Source organism: Chaetodon auriga, chromosome 10 (genome assembly GCF_051107435.1).
Source record: "Chaetodon auriga isolate fChaAug3 chromosome 10, fChaAug3.hap1, whole genome shotgun sequence".
NCBI lineage: Eukaryota > Metazoa > Chordata > Actinopteri > Chaetodontiformes > Chaetodontidae > Chaetodon > Chaetodon auriga.
The window spans coordinates 19,437,544-19,463,685 of record NC_135083.1 but is presented as its reverse complement, the minus strand read 5'-3'; the positions used below and the strand labels follow the sequence as shown (position 1 = coordinate 19,463,685).

The window sequence follows — 26,142 nt, the reverse complement described above, 5'->3', positions numbered from 1 at the left end:
AACACAGCTAAAACTTTCCAGCCTCATCCTTTAAGGCTTTAAGGCTAACAAAGGTAGTTTTACTATTTCTTGTTCTTCATATGAAAGGTTTAAATTCACCAATACATTTACCACAGTGGTGGTATGTTTAGAATTTCCTGTTGACATGTGCATGTAAAATAAGAAATGAATGAGAAATAGTGCATGTACACAGCACAGAACGCTGAAAGAAGCTCAATGTTGAATGGAGTGAAGACTGCCAAACACTGATCATATCCAATCATCATACCAATCATAATGGTATGAAAAAGACAATAACAGCACAGCAAATACAGCTGTGTATGATGGCCACTGCGTCACCGAGCAGAAATGTATATCCTGGTTCAAATTAACATCACCTGCTGTTTAACACACAGCTAATGAAAAAAAAAACATTCTGCTTTAAAACTGACTGTTTACAGACAGACGGCATAATTACAGCTATGTGCCTTCAAACAGCCAACATTAACAAACCAGGTGTGATGCATAAATCTCGAAATTAAACTGAACACATACACGGTAAGGCAGTGCAGACTGCTGTCAATAACAGATCTCCGTGGTGTGCATGTGTGTATGTCAGTTTGACGGTCTCTGAATCTTTCCACATACAAAAAAATACGCTTCATCAGTCCCTTTTTTTTATCAAACCTCCCCAGGTAAGGCAGCTATGTAAATCTACAGCAACAGGTTGAAGAACCCATAGGCTACAAAGTGCAAGCCATGCATGCAAAACAAAAGGTGATAATTGCACCATTACAGCAAACACCACCCACACAGTTACACATTTATTTAGTTATCCTAATAAAGGGTTGGTTTAATAAAATAATAATACTCTGCCAAATTGCTTTAACAACCTGCTTAAAAGAAAAACAACTAGTGTGTAAGGCTGTTTTCTAAATGACTGCGATAACAGCCTTGAGTAAGGGATGATAATGTTGGTCCGCTCTGGTCAGTCAGTCTGCCGCTTCTGTCCAGACTGAAATATCTCAACTATGAAATGGATTACCATGAAATTTATTATCCTCAGAGCTTAAATCTTAGGGACTTTGGTGATCCCCTGACTTATCATCTGGCACTATCATGAGGTGACGGCTTCAATTCACTCAGTAATAACATCTCCATCAGCCTCAGTTGTACTTTGAGTTTAGTACTAATTAGGAAATATCAGCATGCTAATACACTAAACTAAGATGGCAGACATGGTGAAAAAATATACCTGTTAAACATGAGCTTGTTAGCATTGGCATTTTGAGCATAGCACAGCCTCAAACCACCATATATTGTGCATGGTCACATCTCTAGTCGGTGGCTTTACTGTCTCTCTTACTGCAGGATGACTGACATCAGGAGTCAAACCCCCCCCCAGTTGTTTTTCCTGCCTCAACTACCACAAGATATGATTCTGAACAACAAATATCGAACAGAGCTGGAGTTTGAATTGCTTTGTCAAGCTAACATTTCCAAGGTCAAGAATGCGCATTGGAGCTTAAAGGCTTTGCACACTCACAAAGTTGGTGTCAGTCAACTTGACTAACTGCACCTCTGCTCAGGTTGATGTTGTGCAGAGATAGGCTGGGAATGACGTGAGGTCACCGATTTCAACTTACCAATAAGTGTAAATGAGACTTGCCATAACAGGTGCAACCACAGGATAGGAGAGATGCCGATTAAGTACTGAAAATAGGTCTAATCAGGCAGAGACAACACCTGTGTGGGTGAATCGTGGGTGTGCAGGGTAATTAACACGAATATTGCATGATTTCTGCACATGATTTCATACTGTTGCTATTCATTTTTTAATGTGATTACCGTCACTCTTTCCTCTGTTAAACACTTACTTCTGGTGGGAGCAGGGATGGTACCAAGGGCTGGTCTTAATTTTGGTACCAGTTCCTGATTTGTCAGAGCTAAGGTACTGCTCCAAGGCAGTCAGTGCTTCCAGCAGTACTTGAACATCATTCATTCAATTAATAGAAAGCCTTCGAGCCATCTGCTAATGATAAGTTTGTAAGCACCGTGCAACTACATTGTGGTCCTGTTTACAACAGGTTCAAATGTGTGGGCAAAAGAGTGGGCTATCTTGAATAAATTGAATGGAAATCCAGCAAATGCTGAGCATGCACAACAGTTGTTGCACAATGAAAACTGTTTATTTCTTTCAGATAATGTCCCTCTTTCATTTAGAGAATTACAAACGAGGATCAATAAGAGTACCGATACATATGAAAAACAATGAGCAGTGCCAGTGAGGAGGCAGAGCTAGAAGCCCCCTATGTGTGTAACCTCTGTGTTTACAGCATATTTTAAAGTATTCTGATATGGCACCTTAAAAATCCCTTTGAAAGGCAGTTTTCACAACCTTTATTTACATTCTCATGTCATTGAAATGCATGTCTTTGCTTGCTTTGAATGTCAGTAGTATCATATCACAGAGCCCCAAAACTGATAACTTTGATGGGATTCCTAAAAACTTGTCGAAGGGGAAGAACCTAATTCATTCCCTCCAGTTTATTCTTTTCTTTTGGAGTGAAATAAAGAGCTGACAGGAGAGTTAGATAATCTCACCTTTACTCTAAACACTGGAGAAAAGGGCAGAGCTTCATCCCATGTGACAGCTGAATGGACACGCTTGAATATATGTGAATCATGTGTGCAGTCATACGTAATAGACTGCAAAACACTGTGTATGTATAGCACACAACAAATATACATGAGTCAAAAGAGGAGTTTTCCTTCAGCTGAGCCAGCCTTTCTGGAGTATGTGTCTCATTTCACAGAGCAAGGCAAAAATGGGAGGGGTGGAGGCTTTAACTGAAGCTTCGTTACAGCGCTGACAGCTTAAATTTGGCAACTTATTGTATGCTTTAAGGAGAAACATATGCTTTACATGATGAATGTGACTGCTGCCATGAATTCATTACTCCAAACCCAAGTTTGAACCATATGGGATTCTTCACTTTGAAACCAGTTTGCTCTTTAAAGAGCAACTATTCAAGAAACAAAAGCAGAGGAATTGCATGACTGATGTTCAAATGTTTTCCCATCGGTGAAGCACTGTCTTCTGCTTTTCAGGGCTTTGAAGTCATATAATAAGGCTGTGTGTGTATGCGTTAGTGCTTACAGTGGTGAGGGGCATTGTTTTCATCACACTATAGGGACTCAAGCCATGACAGTCCACTCTGCTTTGTTCTGCTACTCCCTTTAGTTTAAGGTAGGGCTAGGGTTAGAGGGTTAGCGTAAGGGTTGGCTTTAGACATGTGGTTAAGGGTGAGAGAAGGAACAAAAGGAGTGAAATAAAATATGCGTGTGTGCGCGCGTGTGTGTGCGTTACTCCCGGTTCATTCTGTGCAGAGCTGCCTAAGTCATGCCAAACAGCATTTGGAGACCTAGAAAAACAGAGGTTGCACGGACAGGAACAAAACGTGGCCTTTTCTCCAAAGCCCAGCTGTCGGCCTGATAATGTTGCACATATGAGAAGAAACCACTGGCTCCCTGTGAAGACAGGGAGTTCAAATGGAGTGATCACGGTGAGAGACAATGCAGAAAGATGCACATTTTTCTGTGCCTCCTCCAGCCTCTCAACTCCTTCATCTGCACTGTCTGTAGCACAACATTGCCCTCTACTGCCCACAGCTTTCGCTACCTTAGACTGAGTACAGCAAGGAGAGCGACCCTGTAAAAAAGAAAAACTCTTGACAAGCTGAATGATTAAGTGAGAAAACGAGCAACTGGGAAGAAGGTTAAGGGAAGTATGGGTGACTGACGACATACCAGACTTTGTACCATAGTAAAAAAAAAAAAAAGACATCAAAAAGACAAAAAGGGATATTAGTTCACAGGTATGTAACAATAATGCATCCAAGCAAATAGACAACTAAAGGCCTAAATTTTCAGTAGGATTTCTCACTATTGGACTATATTTGCTGCATTCAACACATAAGCACAGCTTTCACGAGATTTGAGAAGCGAAAAGCATTGACAAACCTATCAAACTATCCTGAAACGTGCACGCTACTTTCAAAACAAAGGCTTAATAAGTCAGATTTGACAACTCGAAAACAGCTTGTAAAGTGGCAGCACACACAAAGAAACAGACGTCATCATTGTCAAGACATCTTGCCTGTGCTGGGGAGGAAAGAAATGCAGAGACAAAGCAAGAAAATAGATTTAGGAAGAGCTCTCTCTTTCTCTCTTTAATCACTTCGCATCTTTGCTTTTCAGCCGATATTAAAACCAATCCATCATGGCTGACTGGGGGGAGGTGGGGGCCTTGCAATTTTCACTGTGCTTCTGTAACTCAGGAGAGGATCCCCCCTCTGACATTATTTGGATATCAAACAGCAATTTGCCACTCATAAACACCAGCATGAATACGAGTGCATCGGGCCAAATCCAATAAAAAAGCCGGTGCAGCTCTTGCGGCACGACATAGAGAGGGCCAGGCCCACTTTATCATCCTGATAGGATATGATGTGGTTTATATTATTACCCTGGATGGATAATGGGATTAGGACGCTTATTGGGATACCAAGTGGGTTTTTATACAGGCTATGACTATTATGTTGGATCAAAGTAGGGCCGTACACTGTGAGAGATTGTTCGATCAAAAGAACATCAAGCAGAGGAAAGGACAGTAAACAGATGGTGACAAAACTGGAAATCGGAAATTGCCATAGCCGTGACTCATTGATGTTTCTGTAAAAGACTTATGCAACACTCTGCATTTATCAGCCTGCTACAGCTCATGGTATTCTTTCCATTAAAAAGACTTTCTCAAAACAGCTTGTACAACAGCTCACACTGTAAGCAGATCAGGCATCTTCGACTGCAAGCTGCAGAGGAGCTCAGCAGTGCTCTGACGCAATCATAAAACAGTGGGTGACTGGCCGCCAACCGGGACATACAGAGTCCTTCAGATGTTCGATTGAGAGAGAACACAGATATCCAGCTGCTCCCCTGATATCTCGTACAAAAAAAGAAAATGATTTGGAAGAGATGGTAAACATGATGCCAGGAGACACATACTCAAGGTTTACGAGTAAGGGTACGTAGGGTTACGTAGGGGTACGTAGGGGTACATTTTGCAGTTCACAAATCATTACCATTTCACAAGAAACTCCTCTGGAAGACACAGTAGTTGGACTGCATCTTTCAGCTGGGTCAAAGTTCAAGACATGCAATAGCAGGAATACCTCCTCAAATGTTGAGTCTTGTGCAACAAGATGCCAAAAACCTTCCATCAGCAGTGCTGCTGTTCTGTATTTCACCCAAGCAGCAGCGTCCAGGGCTGAAAAATGACGCCAATACCCAAGATCCAGCAACTGCAGTTCCTTGAATGGCCACTTGAGGCTTGCTCCAAAAGTGAGTCAATCCCCACAGACCCCCAGCTCTACAGCAGGAATAAACATGGTGTGGTTTGCATTGATATCAATATCAACGAAAGAGTGCAAAGCAAAATACAGACGAGCAGAAAACAGTATGAAGCAGTTACACACTGTGCAATGTCATCAACACGCCCACTCGCTCACTGTGTAGCAGGGTAGCAGTGCATACACTGCGCATAAGTGTGTCAATACCGCTCCCATGGTGGGAATGGTATTGCTTAACCTCTACCAGTAGACATATTTCTACCATTGGACAATAAATACCACCATGCCGCCCAACCCAACACTCCTGTGTCAGGAGGACCATAATTCTAATATGCTAATTTTATGATTATTGTCTTGTGAAGGTATGCTAAATTCCTGTCAGAGCATACATACTGTGCATTAGCTGGCAAACACCTTGTACATCCTGATCATATTTAAGGTTCACAATCACTTTCCAGGACTGTTGCAGGACATTTTCAGTGATGATCTAGCTGGTATGACTGACAGAACGCACGCCATAAATGCTGAATTTATGTATCATAACTTATCTTCTTGACTAATTCACTGCTAAGAAACTTGAATTCAATGAAACTGGTCTATTTTATAGTGTATTTTATTATTACAAGTTATATTACTGTTGCTTGTATTAAGGTAACATTTGAGAAATACCTCTTAACAACACGTGACAAGATGCTTTTGCTCTTGCAAGTTCAACTCTGGTCTTACTTTCGGTCTTTTAATACTTAATAATTTAACATAAGTACGATGACCTGGACTAAGTTGGTGGAATGAAAAATTTAACAGAATAAATTACACATATCTTAAATTAAGAATTTACCTGATAAGTGAAATGCATTACAGTTCTCAAAGGTCTTGACTGACAGTGTCACGCTGTGCATCTTTGGTGTAAACCATGGCAAAATCACTACTTATTAAAAGTAGTGTGGTGACATAGCCTCGCCTAGTTAGATCTCATGTCTAACTAGAAAAGCTCCCAACTGCACTGTGACGTGTAAAGGGCTGTTCAAAGCCATCAACTGTAGCTTTACCTATTGTAAAGGAAACAAGCCACCAAATCAGCATGGACATGACAGACCGGAGGGTGCCTAGCTCAACAAAAGAAGTCCTTTCAAGCTGAATGGATACCATGACGACAATCTGATTTCTGGCATATTTCAATATCAGTGTTGTATATTTTGTCTTTTGTGTCTCAAGACCTCCGTAGCGATGATATTCTCTTTAGCATTTTCAAGAAGTAATTGGAAATTTCATCATCAAAGCACATCTTTCATAGTGTACATCACACAGTTTGACATCAAAAATTGTTTCTTTGTTCCTATTATCTAATGATGATTACAGAGGGGAAAAGACACAGAGAACAATGGTTGGGAAAAGTAACAAAATTTAAAGTGCAACAAAGTGAGACCGTAGACTTTTGCGTAACTCAAACCCCACTTTTGACTGAAACCGCAGGCCAACGTTCATTCACAATGTCTCACAGGGAAAAGCGCATTACAATTACAAACCCAAGTCAATAAACCAGTTGGTATTTAGTGTCCCTTCTTCAGAGGAGCTCAACCACAGCAGAAATATTACCACTCCCAAAAGAGGACATTCACTTACAATAAATACCACAGTAAGTACACGTAATTGCACCAAATTTATGTCCAAACCATAAAGGACTGGCGTCTTAATGGTTGGAGTTGCCTGTTTGTCTCGATAATGTAATCAACAAACAATGCTTTCAGCAATACAATCTGCATGCAAACACTAACATGATGCTAAAAGTGATGACATGAGGAAACATAACTAAAATTATCATCACATCACAGGAGGAGCTGTGCTTCAGGCTCACAACAAGCAGATGACTACACAGTGATTTAGTCAGTGGAGAAAAGCAACGTTCTGCAAAAAAAGCTATTTACAGCTCAACCCAACAGTTAGTTTGATTGTGTAGCTGTAAAATGTCAAATGAATTCTGAACAATCAATGTTTACAGCAAGTTAATTCACTGTGATAGTTATTCTGTCACTTGAAACAATCATTAACCTACTCATCGATTCAGCGTTACATGTATTATCAGGTGATAGTGAGAGAAAGAAAGGGCAGTAAAGTTAGTTTCCTGACTGCTTCATCATGTTACAGCAAGAGTAGATAATATGGATTCATATTGTAAATATTGAGAATGAATAGAGAAAAGCATATTCTACTCATCAAAAGATCAAGAGAACTCAAATGGACTTAATAAAGTTTAATAAAGGAGAGAGCTGGGAAGAGTGTCATGAGCACCTTCCATGTCAAAAACAAACTGAATTGTGGCGACACTGCGCTCTAAACCCTCTCAACATGCTTCTACAAATCTTCAGCACAGCAGCATAAATGAACTAAAGACTCACTGTAAAACTTCGCTCTTGTAAAATGAACAAATTGTAACATGTGGTCGGCTGCCTGGCTGCCTGCCTCACTGCAGCACTGTAATTCAGTCTAAAGCAAAATGCAGCCATGGCCAGGCTCCACACAACTCGGTTGTGATGTTTAAGGTGATTGATAGACGCAGTTAAGCCAAATGGTCCATTTTGAATTCACTGTGCTTCTCACACATTTTGTGTACCTGCTGCTAACAAACTGCTGCTGGTTCTTAGCAGGGCTGCTGATCCTGTCGATCATGAAAGTTAAATCAATAATGACAGTGAGACGGCACAAGGGTTTGGTGTTGTTCATTTGTAAGGATGAGCAGAGCACTAATGAGTTGCAACTGTGCACATGTTCAAAGAGGCAGAAATACTGTCATGAAACCCATTAGACCTTAAATTTTTATACCCGCCACATGCAGGCTGAAAATCAATCAAATCTTTTCAATCACATCTGTTCAGTGGGAGTGTGAAAGCTGAGAGGGCTGAACTGAAATAGCAAAACACACCAAATTCCCAACAATGTGAGACTGCCAGCATTTCACAATTAGTGGCCATACAAGTGAATCGTGTGAGCAAGATGCTCTCATGGTTTTACCTGGTCCTTCTAAAAATGACAGTAATACAAAGCCAAGCACAACTGCTCCAAACACACCGACTTCCTCAATACCACGAAACCTGGACCCTCCTAACTGCCCTGCACACCCTTGGTCCACTCATAAAGGTGTTTGGGTTTTTTTGTTTTTTTTTTGGTATTTCATTATCTGGATAAGGCAAAAAAAAAAAAAAAAAGGACTGTATCCCATTTCTTTATTGATGTTTGAGAAAATGTATATATTGTCTGACATAGTAATATTGCAATATAGAATTACATACTGTATATCATAATAGAGGATTTTATCCACATTTCCCATTCCCAGTGGAGTTGTTTGCTTATGTTGACAGATCACTGTGAACTGAATCTAATCAAAACCACACTCACACTGTCATAATGAAGGAGTTTTTAAGTATTAAAAACACTAAATAAATAATACCTATGGCTGTTATACTTCTGAACTTTGTCAAACCTTGTTATTGTATCTCCTTTAGTTATGACTATTTAATATTATATTGAAATACTTTGAAGGTAAGTTTTCAGGGGCTTGAAGAACAATTTAATTTCCAGGTTCTAATATTGCCGGTCATTGTGTAATTGAGAACCATTTTAAATATATTAATCTGCAACACAACTGCCTGATTACCAATTGATTTACTATTCATCACGTCTACTGTAAAGCAATGTAAAAGGTAGCGAGAATTTTCTTATGAAAAAATGTATAATAATCGTTATTAGCTGTTGTTTCACATGAAAATGTGCTCCTCTTCAGCATGCAGGCTGCGAAAATGGACTAACATGGGATTTGGATGAAACTGGACCCTCTTAATGGCAATCAGGGAAGTTTGTAACTTGTGTTTACACTGGCAACATTCTCAAGAGCAGAGCAGAACACAGTCCAATCATCACTGCTAATCTAAAGCCCTGAGTGATGGAGCTTTGAGTTGGTTTTAATTCAATAACGCCTGTGCTAAATTAATGTAAATTATGCTTGAATGGGATTTGATTTCACTATATAATCAGCAACCCGCAGCTTATCAAAACACGGCAGGAGTTTAAAACACAGTAAATCAGAGCTGCAGTCATCTGCCTTATTTCAGTGGAATGCCTGTTATGAGAAAGCTACCTCATTGAAGGAGATCTTGCTGTTTTTCATCCTCTGAGGTCGGCTCTTCCATGTTTTCCCAAAGAAGTGCTGGTGCTTTCTATCAAACAGGGTCACTCGCAGCTGGTAGGTCACATCTTGGTCCCCCTCTGACATCTCCTATGAGTGAAAACGGAATACAGCTAAATAGAAAAGTTTGTCCTTGCCATGAAAGATATGGCTGTATGAAAAATTAAGACCTCTCGGGAAACAGCGACTTTCACTCAAGATCTTCATAGAAGATCGACACCCTAAATTCTGCGTACACTTCATACAGCAACTAACGCTCGGTTCACAAAACTTGTTTCATTTGGAGCAGTGGGTGTGACACGTTTGTGAGTGTTAAGATTATCTGCAAAGGTGTTTGGTGGATAATGTCTGAACCGAATTTACGAGAAGATCCATCGGCCGCTTATATCGATATTTTGTACCGGTCAACGTAATTGACAGCTTGATAAAATGCGAGGTCACCTTCAATTCTGGAACTTTTTGAACGGGGTTTCGCGAGTTCTCTTCAGACGCACTGTGACGTTATCATGGAGTAGAACTGAGAGATACTGTTCGGTCTTCATCATATCTTTGCTATGTAATGACAACCCAAAGTCAGTAAACTCGACTCCACACTTCACAAACCACGCAGAATTTAGGTGCGTTTAACCTCGACGGTATTTCTGCCAGGAGCAGAACTGTTGCTACATTTCTATTTAGCGTTAGCTGTGAGCAGTCACCTGAGGGAGGTGAGCTGCAGTGAGCCGGCTGAGGCAGAGCTGGAAGCCGTGGGACTGGGTGATGTGGTTTTCCGCGGCCAGACGGACTGTCTGGCTGGGCGGGGGAACCAACCGGCTTCTCTCAAAAATTTCTCTCCAGCCGTCCGCCATGGTGGATATGTCCTCTGTTTTGACCATATTTTTACGATGTGTTACTATGAGTCTTATCTATCGGGTAGGATTTTCAAACCCGCGGCCGCCATGTTGAGATCGGATTCTACCACTCCTTGCAGAGGGGGACCCGAGTAAATCAGTTACTTCATATAGAGTATCGACGAGTAAAATACTAATACAGACAATTGGACTTTAAGATAAAGGTACATTATTGTGCAAGGAGTCGAAATGAGAAGAAACTGGACATCTAAACTACATTTTGCAACAGTCGTTTTTGAAATTCAATACCTTTCATTTGGTATTTCCCATCGCGCTGCATCAGTTTCTATGGTAATGTTCACGTTGCCATGCAGGTCCACGGTACATCTTCTTAGGTTAGGTTCAGGCGTGAGGAGTGAGATTGGTCAGCGCTGGAGGAAACTCAGTGGAAGAGTTGGTAACTACAGAACATGACCGCTTCCCCCCTAATCTGCTGTCATATTTCAGTATTTCCATTCCCTGACCTCACAATTCTGCTTTACTATAATATAAAGTGGTAGCTTCCCATCAACCATCTACAACAACAAAATGCTGTTTACACATTTAATACTAATAATGAATCGACATTATAAAATATAGACCTAATAATAAAACCCTGACTGGGGCCAATCTTGGTGGGATGATGAGTATTTTAAGGTTTTATACACTTTGTTTATAATTCTTATGTACTTTAACTTTTTTTTTTTAAGTTTTAGTAGCGATTGGGTATTTATTCATTTATTAGTGTTTTAGTCAAGTATCTGAATACTCACTCCTCATACACAGCAGCGTCCTATCAAACAAAGACAGTTGTAAAAGAGGGACACTAGGGGGCAGCAACACACCACTGCCGCGTGGGGTCAACCTGAAGAGGAAGAAGACGGAAGCGGTAGGTACAAACTGACAACAGTGCGATGTTAAGACTCTTCAGGAAAGACAAGCCTGTGAAAATTAGGAGTTGCACTGAAAACAGAAAGTACGGAGTCGCAGCAAAAGATGTGAAGGAGTTGCTTAAAAAAGGCTGTAAATTATTACAGGTGAGCCCATATGTCGTGTTCTGGTTTGTGTTTTTTAATAGTTGTAAACGTCAGTGCCCGTTTCACTTTGTCTTCGTCGAGGATATGATGAAGAAAACAGACAAGTCAATACTGTTGATAAAGAGAGAAACACAGTTGTTACTCTGGAACCACTGGTGACTTTACAAGTGACTGTTTTCCGGTTCTGTGAATACATTTTCAGTGCTGGCACACATAACTGGACTTTGTTGACTGCTATATGATAAACAGACTGATGGGGGGCGGACGGGTCTCGACCAGGGTCATACGGACCTTCAAAAACATTCGGCGAATCGCGAATCAGTGGGAGAAAATCATTTGTCACTTTACGTTCAGACGACTTGGATCCACAAGAGATATCATGTTCGTGACACAGTTATCTGCATAAGATAAGACATTTAAGATAAAAAAAAGAAAAAGACAAACTTGATGTGTACTGAGGAGAGACGTTTAGTATTAGAGCAGCACACAAACAGACCGGAGAGGTGGCAGCAGGGTCCAGATGATTAGAAAATGAATCAAAGTTAGAAATCTACATAGAGGACATGAATCTAGACCAGTGTGGATAAATATGTATGTACAAAAGCAAGTGACACAACAGATATTTAACAGCAAAGATCATTTAAACTTGTCCTTTTCAAATTGAACACAATACCAAGTGTGTTTCATTACAGTTCATCTTCATACAGATACTGATTAAAGTCACTGTACCAATACACAAGATAAGTTAGATAAATGTACGAAGTTCGTCTGGGCAAACCATGTCATAGATCGTCCTGTGGTGTCAGGCAACATTTAATCTTAAAGAACAACAGGAACGAGGAAGAACATGTCAGTGTATTGTATCATCGTAGCTTGTGTCTCCAGATTGTCAGCACATCCAGGAAAAACTGTGAAACATCTTTGATGAGAATAAAGCTGACAGTTACACAAACTCTTTTTGTCCGTAGGTATGTGTCACAGTATTCACAGCGGTCACAGTGCAAGACAGAGGAAGAGCCAAAATGTCCTAATTTGGGCCTTCTGTTCACTTGTTTTTTGTAACATCTTCTATTATTGTTCTTATTATTGTCTAATTTTATGTCATCCTCATTTCCAGTTGCCACTTTCGGGTGCGCGTGTGTGTTTGTGTGCTGATGGGACAGAGGTGACAGAGGAACACTTCCGGACTCTGGCAGACAACACTGAACTTGTTCTTCTGTCCAGAGATCAGACATGGAGCGGAGGAGGTGAAGCATCCTCAGACACTATTTAAAAAAACATCAAGACAAATGCTTCACGTCTAAACATGTGTGTGTTTCTTCTGGACGCGTGCTTCTGATTTCAGTTGCTTATGACATCGGTCAGTTACTGAGCACAGGCTTGCACGGCGATGGCCTCATTGAAGCGGTGAAAGGGCTCCTGTCTGATAAGCAGCCGCCAAAGAGACGTAAAATCCTGACTGACCTGTTGCTGAACCTGGAGGACAGATCTGACCTGGAGAGCAGAGAGGAGGATGAAGACTGGTTCAAAGGTACTAAGCCTAATGGAGACACAGCTCGTGCTTGAATGTCCATCATCAGCCTCTAACATTATTATGGTTATTATTACAATCAGAAAAGGTCAGTGAGTGGGTAACACTGTGGATATGACCTCTAAATAATGTTCTAATTAGTACAACATGAAAGCAAACATTGTAACTAATGGAGCAATGAAAAAACATGAATGTGGTTCATTAAAAAACATTTGATGTGACTCCAAATTCACCTGCAGTTGAGACTGTTAAGTGGGCTTTCATTTCAGGTGTCGGTGCTCGATTCAAGACCAAGTCTGCCTACATGAAGTTCAACTGTGAAAGCAGGATACGAAGCTACCTGAAGGAGGTAAAACTCAGTGTTCTGTTAATGAATCCTCAGGCGTCTGCCGTAACGTCTCACACTGGTTTTCTGGCTCTGTTCTCAGGTAGATGGTGCCACCAACAGCATACAGAAGGCTAAAGTCAGGCAAGAGTTTGTAAAAGCATCAGAGTCCCTGAAGGAGATGCTGAAGGCAGCGGGGTACAATGGCTGCTACTTTGACAGGACTGAAAAGGAGCCAGATCGCCTCTGCACTCAGGAAGGATGGTTTACCTGCCAGGTATGACAGGAAGAAGACCATCAGCAAGAAAACTCGACTCTCGCCCTGATTATGTGCCAGACAGAATTTGAGATCACTTTTGTAATCAGAACACCTCATCTGAGGTCAGTTATTCAGCGGTATCTGTGCTCCTCCATGTCAACACGTGAACAAAGAATTGGACCTGTTTTTGACCATGTTCACACCTCTTCCTCTCTGATACCTCCTCAGGGAGCATTTGATCAGAAGGCGTGCCTTTCTCTCCACTCCATCAACCCCTACAGCAGCTACGAGAGCAGGGTTGTCTTCAGCACATGGAATCTGGACCACAGGTGGGACAGTCAAGAAAGCATTTCGCCGTCCCAAAGGACAAACCAAGCCCAGCCACACGCTGGCTACTGCACCCATGTGCACCTGTCATTGACATGCAATCTGTGTCCACTTAGTCACATTTTCAGGTCACAAAACTGTTAATCCGTTGGAAAATAAATTAACTTCATGTTTCATATAAACCAGTCATGCTGTAGAGCTTCCAGTCGGTGAAGTATTAATTGGAACAAGATAACTCGAAGCGTTTCTTCTTCGTCTCGTTTGCAGGATTGAAAAGAAGAGGACAGTCATTCCCGCTCTGCAGGACGCTCTCCAGAATCACAAGAGCGCCGACATCAACCTGCACTACTTCTACCGCCTGCTGTTCACCAGGGAAAACCTGAAGCTGGTTCACATCGTGTGCCACAAGAAAGAGGCCCACGACCTGCTGTGTGACCCCAAGGAGATTTTCCAACAAGCCAGAGGGAGGAAAAGGCGCTTGCTGTGAATATTTTTAAGCCCTATGAAAAATGTATGTTTTCTTTCATTTGTATGAACAGTGACAGGATAATGTATTACACAGCTCAGTTCTAGGAATAATGATCTCAGATCCACAAAGCGACTTTGCCCCTTTACCTCAGTAGATTTTTTTTAAGCTAGCTTTTCTGCTTTCTGAGCCGGTGCAACCTGCAGAGCTTCAACACAGACTGGCCAGCAGTTTGTCACACACAAGTTATTCCGCTGAAACAAACGGTGAAATCATGAAAAACATTTATTTGTTCTTTGCGTTGGCACCATGTAAAATGCGTGAACGGATTACGATGACTGATGTACGAGGCATTCACTCAGTCAGAAATTTGCATAGAATACGAAAATCATCTCGCATAAATAAGGCAGTACAAATATATAAAACATTTGATTGGATGGTCAGAACAATCAGCTATGTACAAAAAAGGATGTGAACAGCACAAGTTCAATCACTGTTAAAGTTAGACGGCATCCTCAAAGTCGGGTTTAAGCTATTCTTAGTTTTCTTCCACCGAAGGCTTATCATTAACTGCAATGTGTTTAGTTTGTTTTTAATACATTTTTCGTCATGTTTGCAAATCAATCAGGGATAACTGTTAGCTGCTGTGATACATGTTCAGGATATACAGACAGATGTGTTACGTTGAGCAGCTGCCAAAAATCAAGCACACAAAGAAGCGCTGAGGAGAAATATTAGACACTTGGTGAAAAATGGCTTATACACTGAATTTGTGATATTAAAAGCTTTCATTATGGACCTGCTCTTGACGTGTGTACACTCCTTCCTCATCACTTTCATTCAGTCTGAAGCCATTTTACATTTTATCACCTGTTATCTGTGCTTTTTGAAGTTTGTTATTGAATCCAGCACGGTTTGGCATGTCACAAGGCTTATCTCAAGAAGCACACAAATGATGAAGCAGTACGTTATGTGACTGATTTGTCTAAATAAAGTGCTGTGCCAACGCACCCTCCAGATGAGACCAGAGATGACTATATGGGGCTGATGTGAGCATAAATTCAGCAATAAATAATAAAACAAGCACTACTGTTCTGTGCTCATCACAAGTGGCTACTTTGACCCCGTTATTATAGCTATGTTACAAAAATTAGAAATGAAATAAAGTATTCAGGCATCAGGCCAAATGTTACAGGTTGAGTAAAATTTGGCATTTTTGTGTGTTTGGACGGTTCGTGTCAAAAATCGGACATTTCAAAGTTCACCTTCAAGAACTCGCTTTCAAACCGTTAAAGTCGTAAATGTGGTCGTCGTGTTATGTCATCGTGGTAAACATGGTGGGGTACTAGAGGCAGGTTTAAGGCAAATACAGTACGCCCATATAATGTCGGCTTGTCTCTAAGTGACGGTCATCAAAAAGCAGATTCAGCTACAAGTAGAGTCACGCCGCTGGGGGCAATTTCATCAGCAGTGACTCACATGCGTCGTCACACACGGCGTATTTGTGAATGATTTTAGGGCCGATTAGATGCTGCATCTGAATTGGTCGTTTTACCTGGCTGCTTTTTCCGAAGTGCTGACTGGCACAATTTGAAGTCCACCACAGTGATAAGTGCAGTTACTTTCTACTAAGTGTCCCCTCTGTCATCACGCTGCAAACTGCCGAAGGCCACCCCCTCTTCGTCGCTGTCCTCGCGTGCGTAGTAATGTCGTCTCCTGCTCTCCCTGTGAACGTGGCCAGAAGTTGATGATCTCTGAGGAAAGTCCTAAAGAAATGAAAAACGCTGTGGTTGTCAGAGCACCCTGAGAAATCTCTTCCATATGACTGATACATTGATACAGTTTTCTTGCTCTTTTAACAGGAAATACAGGAACAACTTATCACATTGGCTGGTAAATGTCAAACAGAACATAACTGTGCATGCATGTAAGCGGTGTTGCAAACATTCTGCAACAGGCAGGGCGCCTCTTTTCCATTTGAGTTAATGGATGTAAAAGTGGAGAGCAACTTAAAATTGAACTGTATGCCCTCCTGGCACTGTGAGGCAGGAGTTGTATCCTAAAATATGCACTTAAGTGATCAGATTTAGTCTAAAATATGTCACTGATAGAACATACTTCTATTCCCATAGTCCCTTTTATGAAGATGAACCACAAAGCCTCACCTGTACAGCGTCCAAGTTTCCAAAGAACTGCTCCACCGGAAGAATCTGATTACTGTCGTCATCTGGGAAGATGCTTTTGACAGTTTCTTCACAATCCATGTCCTCGGGCTCCTGTTTGTCCACGGTGCCGTTCCCTCTGCAGCCGTCCAAATCCAGCCCTGTCCTCAGCTCGTTTTCTTTGCCCTCCGGTCCCTCGAGCTCCGGTGACGCCGAGCATCTCCTCCTGCCTGCAGCCTGGTGGCATTCACAGCTGATGTGAGAGAGTCTCTCCAGAGGACCGTCTGCTTTACTGTAACCACCGTCTGCCGCGCTGCTCTCCGCTGCCGAGTGAGTCTTTGGACTTTTCATGCATCTCCTCCTTGTGGCAGAAGTCTGGTGACACAAAGTTAATCATCTCACACTTGTAATGACACAAGGCACAATAGCAAGCCAAATGTGTGTATCCAGCATAGTTCTCAGTTGCACTTATGAATGTTAACACAGTCCAATTTAGAGGAAAATCTTGGTTAACACAAACCTTTCTGGTGCCTTTGACCTCAGAGCTGCTCTTCCTCTTTCTGGGTTTCAAGCTGCTGAGTTGACCCGGCATCTGCAAAGCAACACAATATAGTGTGTTTAATCCCTAGCGGCAATAAATTGGCAGCCTCACATGATCACCCTGTCGTTTTGTTTGAGTTTAACATTTTAAGGATGTTAAACATGGTTTTAGTCACATATAAGCTGTAAGACTGGGTAGAAGTTTTGATCGATTTTTGTTTTCTTGTCCAACACTGTAAATATCCATTCTAATGCTTGAAATTTGTGATCTTTTCAGCGGGAAACATAAGCTTTGCGACTTGTAAAGGCTTCCACTCTCCATGCCTTTGACCAAACTTCACATTTTGAGTAACAGCTGGTGGAGTGAGTGGTTTAAGGATGATGTATTTAGGACATACTGGATTCAGATCACACGGTGTTAAAGCGGATAGGCAACTCTTCACCGTTAGCTGTTAAAGCTGGAAGAAACCTCAACACTCCGGTATACCCCGCAGACCAAACTCCTCCCAGAATTCTGTACATTTAACGTCACTCTGCAATTCAAGACTTTATTCAATTCACGTTTCATGTGCACCTTTCAGGCGTTTCCACGCCGAGCCGAATTAAAGTCCATAAAAACACTGGAACTATTAAAACGACACCGTTTTTTCCACTGAAGTAATTGAGCTTTTACAATTAAATTTGCATCGTATGTAACAGAAGCCACCACGGCGAAACCTACGGAGACCTGCGGCAGGTCACGTATCATGCATAAATAAAAGTCACATGGCGCAATAATCTCTTCAGCGTTGTGTGTGGTTACGATGACACAAACCTGGAGGCTATGATAACAGCTAAGATCTCATTAACCGTTAGAGCCAGCAAAACAGCGTCCGATATTCGATCTCGACATATCGGCTAACGTTACGAGCTAATAAAACTAGCAGGATTGCTTTGAGCTACCGGTAACTTATTTACTGCCGTTTCTACCAGTTTGTTTAATAGCCCTGCTAAACACCTACCTTGTGCACCATTTGCTAGTAGTTCCCGACCCCGATATTAAAGTTTCGACTAATTTGTTCGTTATGAGCTTTCAGATTTAGCTAGCTCCAGTCAACAACCACTGTAATTTTACGATCAGGCGTCGTCGCCTCGGTGTATTTCCTGTTGGTGAGGTTCACTCAGAGGTCACAGCGTCTCGTCTCGTCACCGCAATGTTACTTTCAATTTCACCTGACCGTGTGTTGCATTAATCTTTTCTGTTTGATTAAATTTCTTGTAACGTGTCTATTCATTATTTTCATGTTTATTAAACTTAATACGCCCCGGTATTTCATCCTTATGGAATATCCAGGATTTTATTTTGAAAGCAAAATCACCTTTTTCCGCTTTTAAGCCCTTTTACTGAAAACTTCTAATGTCAAAAAGCGGCTGTCAGCTCACCGGGTGGACTTTGTTATAAACATTACATAATGTCAGAGGAATGCTGGTTTAGTCAAAATCTGGTTTTCAAAGTTTGGGGTTTTGGTCGTGTGAGGTGATGAACGGGGAGGAAACACAATGTAATTCCCACAAACGTCCACAAGAGGGTGCCACAGACGTTGTAATTCCACCCTTTGTGTGGGGAGCTAATAGAAATATGTTTTATTTCTAATATTCGAGACTTGATTTCAAAAACTGCATTGTACTGTTTGGACACTTACTTAAACCAAATGATTAACTGCGTGACAATTCTGAATATCTTGCAGCTCGTCCACTCTTTAACACCAAAATTATTTCCCTTTGTTTTTAATGTCATTCCTTCAGCATATTGGGGATACTTCTAATGTTGAGTTTTCCTGTTGTTCCACCTGTTGATGCTTGTAAAACTGCTTCTTCAATAAGAAAATCAGCCCCCCTTTTCAACACGATATTGTACTCTGTTGATAGACTGATGTGGAATAGTTGAAATTACATTTGGAAAAAGTTTGGTTCTTGCCATTGCCATGCCAAAACATGAACCTTTGGTGTAGGGATTTCCTTGAAGCAGTGCTTTATGTATATATATATATATATATATATATTGTTTTCTTGCTTTGGATCTGTGTTGTGTTTGTCTCATTGTGCTTATATACAGCACCTGTTTGTACTCCCTGGCTAAGCTGTGTATAGCTGCAATCAATGTTCAGTGTTTAATAAAGTTTTTCAAAAGTCCATTGTTTGTTTCCATGGTTTTTAACAATTCCTGTTCTATTTTACTTCTGCTTGTATCATTTCTAACCATGTAGTGTGATATTAGATACAAAAAGACACACAGGCCTTGAGAGAGAGAGAGAGAGAGAGAGAGAGAGAGAGAGAGAGATGAGAAACCTACTGATCCCAGATCAGTGTGGGTCATTAGAGGGAGGAGATATTTGAGGGGGGGGGGATCAGCAGGTTCCCAGTCAGTTTGAGTGGAAAGAGAGGGCAGAGAAGAAGAAGAAGAAGAAGAAGAAGGAGAAGAAGAAGAAGAAGAAGAAGAAGAAGAAGAAGAAGAAGAAGACGCCCGAGGACATGCTGCGTGTCCTGCATCATTTCCCCGCACCGGGAGGCGACGTGTGAGTCCACTGAGCGCCGTCATGGGCAAAAGAGGCCCCGGGGCCACTTCAGTGTCAGCGCTCTCACATAGCCGAGGACCCGACCTCTGGGGTCCAAATGAGCAGGGGCGGCGGTGGTGGACTCAGCTCGGACGCACAGTTGTGAGAGACGATGATGTCAAAAGGTACAGCGTCTGAGGGTCTCCGCGCGCCGCAGTGAGAGCCATGGATCACTTTTTCCGGAGAAAGCGGGTCGGTCTGCTGAAACCCCTGCTGAGTCTTTCTCTGGTCTTCGCATCTTTTCTCATGATCCACAAGCTGAAACTGTCAGAGAAGGACGGAGTGGGAGTCAAGCACGCGAGGGATGCCGGCTGGTGCGGCTCCGAGTGTTTTTCATTCAAGAAGGGGGTCGTGAAGAATAGTTTGGGGAGCTCAGTCTCTCCAGCGCCGAGCAGCGATTTGGACGCACAACGGGTCTCCAACGGGACTCCGGCTTCCTGGGACGCGCAGGTTCTCAACTGCAGCGAGGACGCGTCGGTGAGGACCAAGGACTGGTTCCGGCGCTTGGACCCGAGATTTCACCAATTCGTTCTGCACCGACACTGCAGGTACTTCCCCATGCTCATCAACCACCCCGAGAAATGCGCGGATGGAGAGGTGCACCTCCTCATGGTGGTCAAGTCCGTCATCGAGCAGCACGACCGGCGGGAGGCGGTGCGCAAAACCTGGGGCAAAGAACACACGGTAGATGGGAAGAAAATCAGGACTTTATTTCTATTGGGAAGCCCGACGACCGGCAAAGACACCAAGAACCTCCAGAAACTAATCGAGTACGAGGACCTGATCTACGGGGACATCCTCCAGTGGGACTTCATGGACACTTTCTTCAACCTGACCCTGAAAGAGGTCAATTTTCTCAAGTGGTTTGACATTTACTGCTCCGGCGTGCGGTTCATATTCAAAGGAGACGATGATGTGTTTGTGAACACGCACAACCTGCTGGAGCTCATCGGCTTTAAGGTGGAGGATCGCAAACAGGCCGACTTGTTTGTGGGGGACACCATCTCCAAGGCGATCCCCATCCGAAACCGGCAGAGCAAATACTACATCCCCAAAGAGCTGTACGATAAGCCATATCCCCCTTACGTCGGAGGCGGGGGGTTTCTGATGTCCTCCCAGCTGGCCAGGAGGCTCTTCGTGGTCTCGGAGGACCTGGAGTTGTACCCGATTGACGACGTGTTTTTGGGGATGTGCCTGCAGAAGCTCCACTTGACCCCAGAGATGCATCCGGGCTTCAGGACCTTCGGCATCACCAGGCGCAGGGTGAGCCCCATGAACAGCGAGCCGTGCTTTTATAAAAACCTCATCGTGGTGCACAAACTGAGCGCGCAGGAGCTGCTCAGGATGTGGAGCGTGGTGCACAGCCAGGAACTGATCTGCGCTCAAAAGACCTCCATATGACCGCCGGCAGTTCACCTCACCGGAGCCGAGCTGTTCGTGGGAATACTCAGAGGACTTTTTAAGAGATCAGACATCGTGATCTGTGCAGAGATGGCGGTTTTGGCAAAGATTTTCATTACAACAGTGGTTTTATCCACTCAACATGTAATGCTCACGTATGTTGAAAACCTTCTGTGTGTCAAATTACAGCGGTGAAGCTCTCGTGGACAGGTTGGGTTTTCCTCTCCACTATCCCCACTCTGATTTTTCCATTTTGTGAAACCACTAACACACAGCCCCGCGGCGCGCACGCAGCCCAGGGAAGACCTTGGTGCCATTTCAGACTGGGAGTTCCTTCAAAGTTAATCTGGGATCCAGTGTTGCTGCAGAGACATGGATGTGATGGTTGTAGCGCGTGTTTCTGCAGGCATGACTAAGACTTGACTTGTTACATCCAGGTGTTCCTCTGAAACTGCTGATTTTATCGACAATTTCTGATTTCAGGATTTCAGTGTGGTGTCAAAGTGAATCGTGTGGACTCACAGCACACTGCACGGAACAAACCTCTGCGTTCATAGATGAGTGATTATTGTCAAGGGTACTGACATTGTACAAATCAAATGGTTTGATTTTTTAAGTTAATATATTGTTTTATTTCACCTTTAATTGTTTTTTTAAGTGTTGATTCATTTGTGTATAATTCACAGAAGAAAAAAACCAAAGAAACCAAAGGGCTGTAAGAATTTTTCTGTAGATTTCTGTATGATAGTGTAAATAAAAGTGGAGCTCTCTGTCAGCTTTGTAAATACAGAATGAATGTTGCCATATTTGAGTCATACTGATGTGTGAACAGCTGGAGAACAGCACTGTACTGGGGGGGATTTGAAATAAGATGCCATATTAAGCTTAATGCAGTTTTATTTAAACAAATACAGATACTCTGACGGAAAAAAATAGCCATTTCCTGCCCAAACTATTGTTATTGAGAAAATACTGACTACTGTGCACATAAAAACACAATAAAATATCCACTGCTGCAACCGTCCTCAATACAGAAGCATATTAAGCCAATGTGATGGATTGGCAAGTTAAAAACTAAATAGACTCTCTTATACATCAACTATATTGACCTTATTTAGTTATTTTTTCACCAATACAACAGTTGGTGTTGTCACACACAGCCATAAAGAGTTTACCTTAGTAATTTGTAAAAGCATATTCAAAAATCTGAAAACACCTCAGACTGTTTCAAGGATGTTTCTGCTCTGGGCTGAAGGTGAATCACAGATAAAGTACAATCAACTTGGTCATAACATTGTTAACAAACGTAACAGAGCTCTTTAACTCCGAGTTTAAAGCCACTGAAGTGCTTCAAGGTGTTTGCTGGGGTCAGTCTGGGTCATATTCAGCAGAAATCAAGAAGACTTGAAGGAAAACCGGTGCTACACAAACTCTACTGTATACAGCACATTCATCACCGGGGTGTTTGTATTTTAGTGTAACAATTCTGTTCAGTTAAACGATGAACTTTCTCTCACCAGACTTGTAGAGCATGAAAAACTGGGCTATCCACTCAAGGTCATCGGTAGGCATTAAGGAGGAAAATAAATGAAGTCCGTGCTGTGCTGAAGAGTCAGCGGTGAGGCATCGGTCCTTTGGCAAAGTGCTAATTCATTCTCTCTGTAATCGAGTTAAGACAAGGAACAAAATGTAAACCAGGTGGAAAAGCGTGACGCTGACGTGAAGCGACACTCCGCTTGTCGATGGCTTCAGGACAGAAGCATCGTCTGCTTGTAACTAAACCTCCTTCAGCTCGTTACCACCTCTACAAGCATTGTTTCTAAGTATCCGCCATCGTCATCATCCTCTGATAAGATGCAGTGATTGATTGCATATTTAATGATACTACACTGATTATCCATGGGAAGCTCTTAGCCTGACTCATCCAAGTGATCACTCATTTCAGCTTTGTTATACCCTGAGTTTTACTGAAGAGTGTGTGGTCTAAATATCAATTTAACAACGCTGAAAGTCATTTTTTGATGTAAAAACGGCCAATTATTAGCATCTTTAGATAAAACGTTCACCTTTCTAGCAGTGTTGGAGAGCTTATGCAGCTTTAAAGGGAACCTCTGCACATTTTAAACAGAAAGGTCAGTTTACTGGCCTTTGGAAACACTTGTTTAACGTCTTCTCTTGATGACGTCAGAGTGATGTCATCAGGATTAGCTTGGCTTGGGCTCAGAGCCAACAGAGAGCCTGCTCTTCAAACACAGTCGGTGGAGTTTTGTAAGATGTGGTTACTTTAGCAGACAGTCAGGGTCTAATTAGAAGAAGCCACTGCTGCTTTCATTTCTGTCTTTTTGAAAAATCTGCCTCTTCAGAGTCACCCAAACTTTATGCAAGTACAACATTAAATCAATGGACGGCCCTTTAAAGCTGTGCAATTCCCCACCATGGCCGCTCCAAATGGCAGTGAGTAAATCCTTTTGCAAATGTTGGTGAATACAGCTGATTGTTTTCTGAAAGTGCTGCCATGCAGGAAATATGGGAGTGGGGTGGGGTTACTACACGGATGGCTGTTGCTGTTGGGTTCCTCCTCTGTGTCCCCTGGGTGCTTAGAAGCTGATTCAGTGCTTCCCTGGTGGATGTCCTCTGGCCAGGGGTGCCAAAGCTGGGATCCGGCTGCCTCTGCCTAGGGGCCTGGCCCTGGCCCCGACTGACCAGGCCTGCTTCAGCTTGGCTCCACCAACAGCCCTGCCTGGAGAAGCACACACAAACACACACGCACAGACAGACAGACAGACACACACACACACACACACACAAATCCTTACAGTGAGCCTTTGTAAGAACTGCTATTTATCATTAAACAAAGCAGCCTGCATCACCTGTGATATGGGTATAAACAGGAAGGTTTCATGAGGCAAGCAGCTCGTGGTGATGTGGCTGCACGTTGGGAGAGTTCATCTACGTACTGACACCAAGTCTGTGCCGCGACCACATCACAAGGCTTACTCTCAGTAGGCAGGAAGCTACCAACTGCTTTCTACCCGAGGGGAATTAGAAAAAAAAGAAGCAATGCTAATTTTACTCAAGTATGTACAGAAGAATGAGCACCTAAAAAACATGGAGGAGGGCACAGTCTGACACGAGGAGCACCCTCATTAACGTCATACAAAATTTATATACCTTTATGGAAAAAAAGACAGCAAATGCTACATATTTAATGAGGGTGGCTACTATTTAGGCCATCAAGATTAGATTAGATTCAACTTTATAGTCATCGTCACAGTGCAACAGAGACAACGAAATGCAGTTTAACATTTAACCAGAAGTGCAAATAGTCAGAATATACAAAAAAATAGATATATAAATACATGTAAGTAGTGCAAGTGGCATGAAGTACAAACAGTATGAGGTAGGTGCAAGTAGTGCAAGTGAAGGTTCTATTAAACCATCAAAACATGTGCAACACAGTATGTGAACAGGTGACATGTGCAACAGGTAGTAAGTGCCAGTGCAGTAAAAGTTAACTACATTAATCATGAGACAAGATGTGTCAGGTGGCTTGCCACCATTGATAAACAATGTCCTCGGGGGAGACCCTGAAATGTAAACACATTCACTGGTGAGCCATTTGTCCCCCCATCTTGTGTGCTGTTGTAAAGAATGTAGGCGCTCACTATCCATATGTCAGCAGGGTCATTATGACTCTTGACCTCATCTGGGACTTGAACTCGCTTTAAGTTAGAATTCTTAAGATTTCAGTCCTGGGTGATTTGGGGACACCTTTGCTGGTGCGTTTTAATTCTAAAGCTTCAGTTCAAAATGACACATATGGGCACTAAACACATCATAAGCTGCTGCTCTTTCAGAAATGTGAGAACAGAAGAAGAGCAACTGGCTAACAAGCGTTAACAGGGCGCATGATCAAACTGCGAGCTGAGAGGATTCATGGCACCATGTCTTTTTTAATAAAGAGGACCCTGACCCTGACAGCCCATAATGTTGTGTAACAATACTCAATTCATCATCTTTTGTTTTAAACATCATGTCCAGCACGTGCATGCATCTCTTCCTGTGAATTTCAGGTGCACGGGTACACAATTTTAAATCCCACAGAGGAAGGTGAACTCTACCAGTGACAGTAAACACTACTATATAAAGATTACAGAGTGCAAATACACACTGAATAGCTGTTGCTGAAAATGGGGTGTGATGTAATGAAAACTTCAGTGATTTTAACTTGAATATGTTCAGCAGTGGTCCTCTGGTGAGTGGGTTGAACAAGCCCAACGGTCACTCTGGAATCAGGACGGTTAGCAAAGCAAAGCAGGGTTCTTGTGATATGACAGGACTGTTATGTGTCAGACATTAACAACCTACTTACAACCGCTGCCACGATTGCGAAATATCACTTGAAATGGATACACAAACGCCCACTACACTCGGCTCCAAACGAAACCTGCCACTATTTTTATGTGCCTCCTCCTATGCTCGGAGGCAGGAAACCAATAGTGGAAAAGCTGCAACATGAAATTTTACCAACAAGCATGGGCACTTTGTGTAGCTCTCACAGTGAGCGTTGGGGAGGTAGGTGTCAGCGCAGTGAGTATGAATGCTTTACCTTGTGCTGGCTGGGTTCTCTGGGACACCGCAGTCCTGCGTGAGTTTTGTTTACAGCCCTCTCTGCCCATGAGGTGAGCCTTCCAGGCCTGGAACAGGGACAAAGTAGCTCAGTGAGTCCATTCCTTTTCCAGGTACTTTGACGATCAGGGCAAAGCCCGGGTGACTGTGGGTCCAGTCAAGGCCCGAATGGCTGCCCTCCCTGTCACTAACACTGCAGTCTTTCATTGGGTCTGCGCTCAGAGCTCTGGCGGCCAGAGTGTCACTTCTTTCATTTTCAAGGGTGAGAGTGAAGTGAGAGACTGCATGTTGGGTATCAGATTTTAAATGAGATCACAAATTACAACTAAGGTTGAATAGGTGTGACTGTACGTTTGGGCATAATCTCAACGTTTGATGCTTTTCATGTTTAATCAGTACATCTTTTTTTTTTTTTTTTTTGTGAAGGCCAGTCAC

The 26,142-nt window shown here is 42.5% G+C and overlaps 5 protein-coding genes across 10 annotated transcripts in view; 2 read left to right on the top strand and 3 right to left on the bottom strand.

Moving 5' to 3' along the window:
* Positions 1-10,526, bottom strand: part of nphp4 (nephronophthisis 4) — a 157,528-nt gene extending 147,002 nt beyond the window's left edge. For all 4 annotated transcript variants that reach the window (XM_076741807.1, XM_076741806.1, XM_076741808.1 and 1 more), the window contains exons 1-2: positions 10,266-10,526; positions 9,520-9,657 (exon numbers count right to left, since the gene is read on the bottom strand). In XM_076741807.1, the coding sequence (XP_076597922.1) occupies positions 9,520-9,657; positions 10,266-10,442 (315 nt within the window). In that variant the 5' untranslated portion in view covers positions 10,443-10,526. The remainder of the gene's footprint in view (positions 1-9,519; positions 9,658-10,265) is intronic.
* A 785-nt stretch (positions 10,527-11,311) lies between these two features.
* On the top strand, positions 11,312-16,555 carry dffb (DNA fragmentation factor, beta polypeptide (caspase-activated DNase)). Of its 2 annotated transcripts, XM_076741966.1 has the most exons (8): positions 11,315-11,473; positions 12,591-12,720; positions 12,819-13,004; positions 13,274-13,353; positions 13,433-13,606; positions 13,817-13,917; positions 14,183-14,426; positions 16,514-16,555. In XM_076741966.1, the coding sequence occupies exons 1-7, from the start codon at positions 11,351-11,353 to the stop codon at positions 14,400-14,402; spliced, it is 1,014 nt and encodes a 337-aa protein (XP_076598081.1). In that variant the 5' UTR covers positions 11,315-11,350; the 3' UTR covers positions 14,403-14,426; positions 16,514-16,555. The 2 variants fall into 2 exon arrangements, with proteins under 2 accessions (XP_076598080.1, XP_076598081.1); XM_076741965.1 differs by lacking the exon at positions 16,514-16,555 and having other exon boundaries at positions 11,312-11,473; positions 14,183-15,180.
* c10h1orf174 (chromosome 10 C1orf174 homolog) lies at positions 14,649-18,216 on the bottom strand. The gene is made up of 4 exons (XM_076741967.1): positions 18,085-18,216; positions 17,064-17,135; positions 16,547-16,918; positions 14,649-16,147 (listed from the first exon to the last, which is right to left on the bottom strand). Exons 1-4 carry the CDS (start codon positions 18,094-18,096, stop codon positions 16,010-16,012), a joined length of 594 nt encoding a protein of 197 aa, XP_076598082.1. The 5' UTR covers positions 18,097-18,216; the 3' UTR covers positions 14,649-16,009.
* Positions 18,217-19,492: 1,276 nt separating this feature from the next.
* Positions 19,493-21,875, top strand: b3gnt7l (UDP-GlcNAc:betaGal beta-1,3-N-acetylglucosaminyltransferase 7, like). Its single transcript, XM_076741165.1, has one exon. It carries the CDS (start codon positions 19,843-19,845, stop codon positions 21,076-21,078), a length of 1,236 nt encoding a protein of 411 aa, XP_076597280.1. The 5' UTR covers positions 19,493-19,842; the 3' UTR covers positions 21,079-21,875.
* Positions 21,876-21,957: 82 nt separating this feature from the next.
* Positions 21,958-26,142, bottom strand: part of cep104 (centrosomal protein 104) — a 31,098-nt gene continuing 26,913 nt past the window's right edge. For both annotated transcript variants that reach the window (XM_076741164.1, XM_076741162.1), the window contains 2 exons: positions 25,688-25,775; positions 21,958-23,818 (listed from right to left, as the gene is read on the bottom strand). In XM_076741164.1, the coding sequence (XP_076597279.1) occupies positions 23,688-23,818; positions 25,688-25,775 (219 nt within the window). In that variant the 3' untranslated portion in view covers positions 21,958-23,687. The remainder of the gene's footprint in view (positions 23,819-25,687; positions 25,776-26,142) is intronic.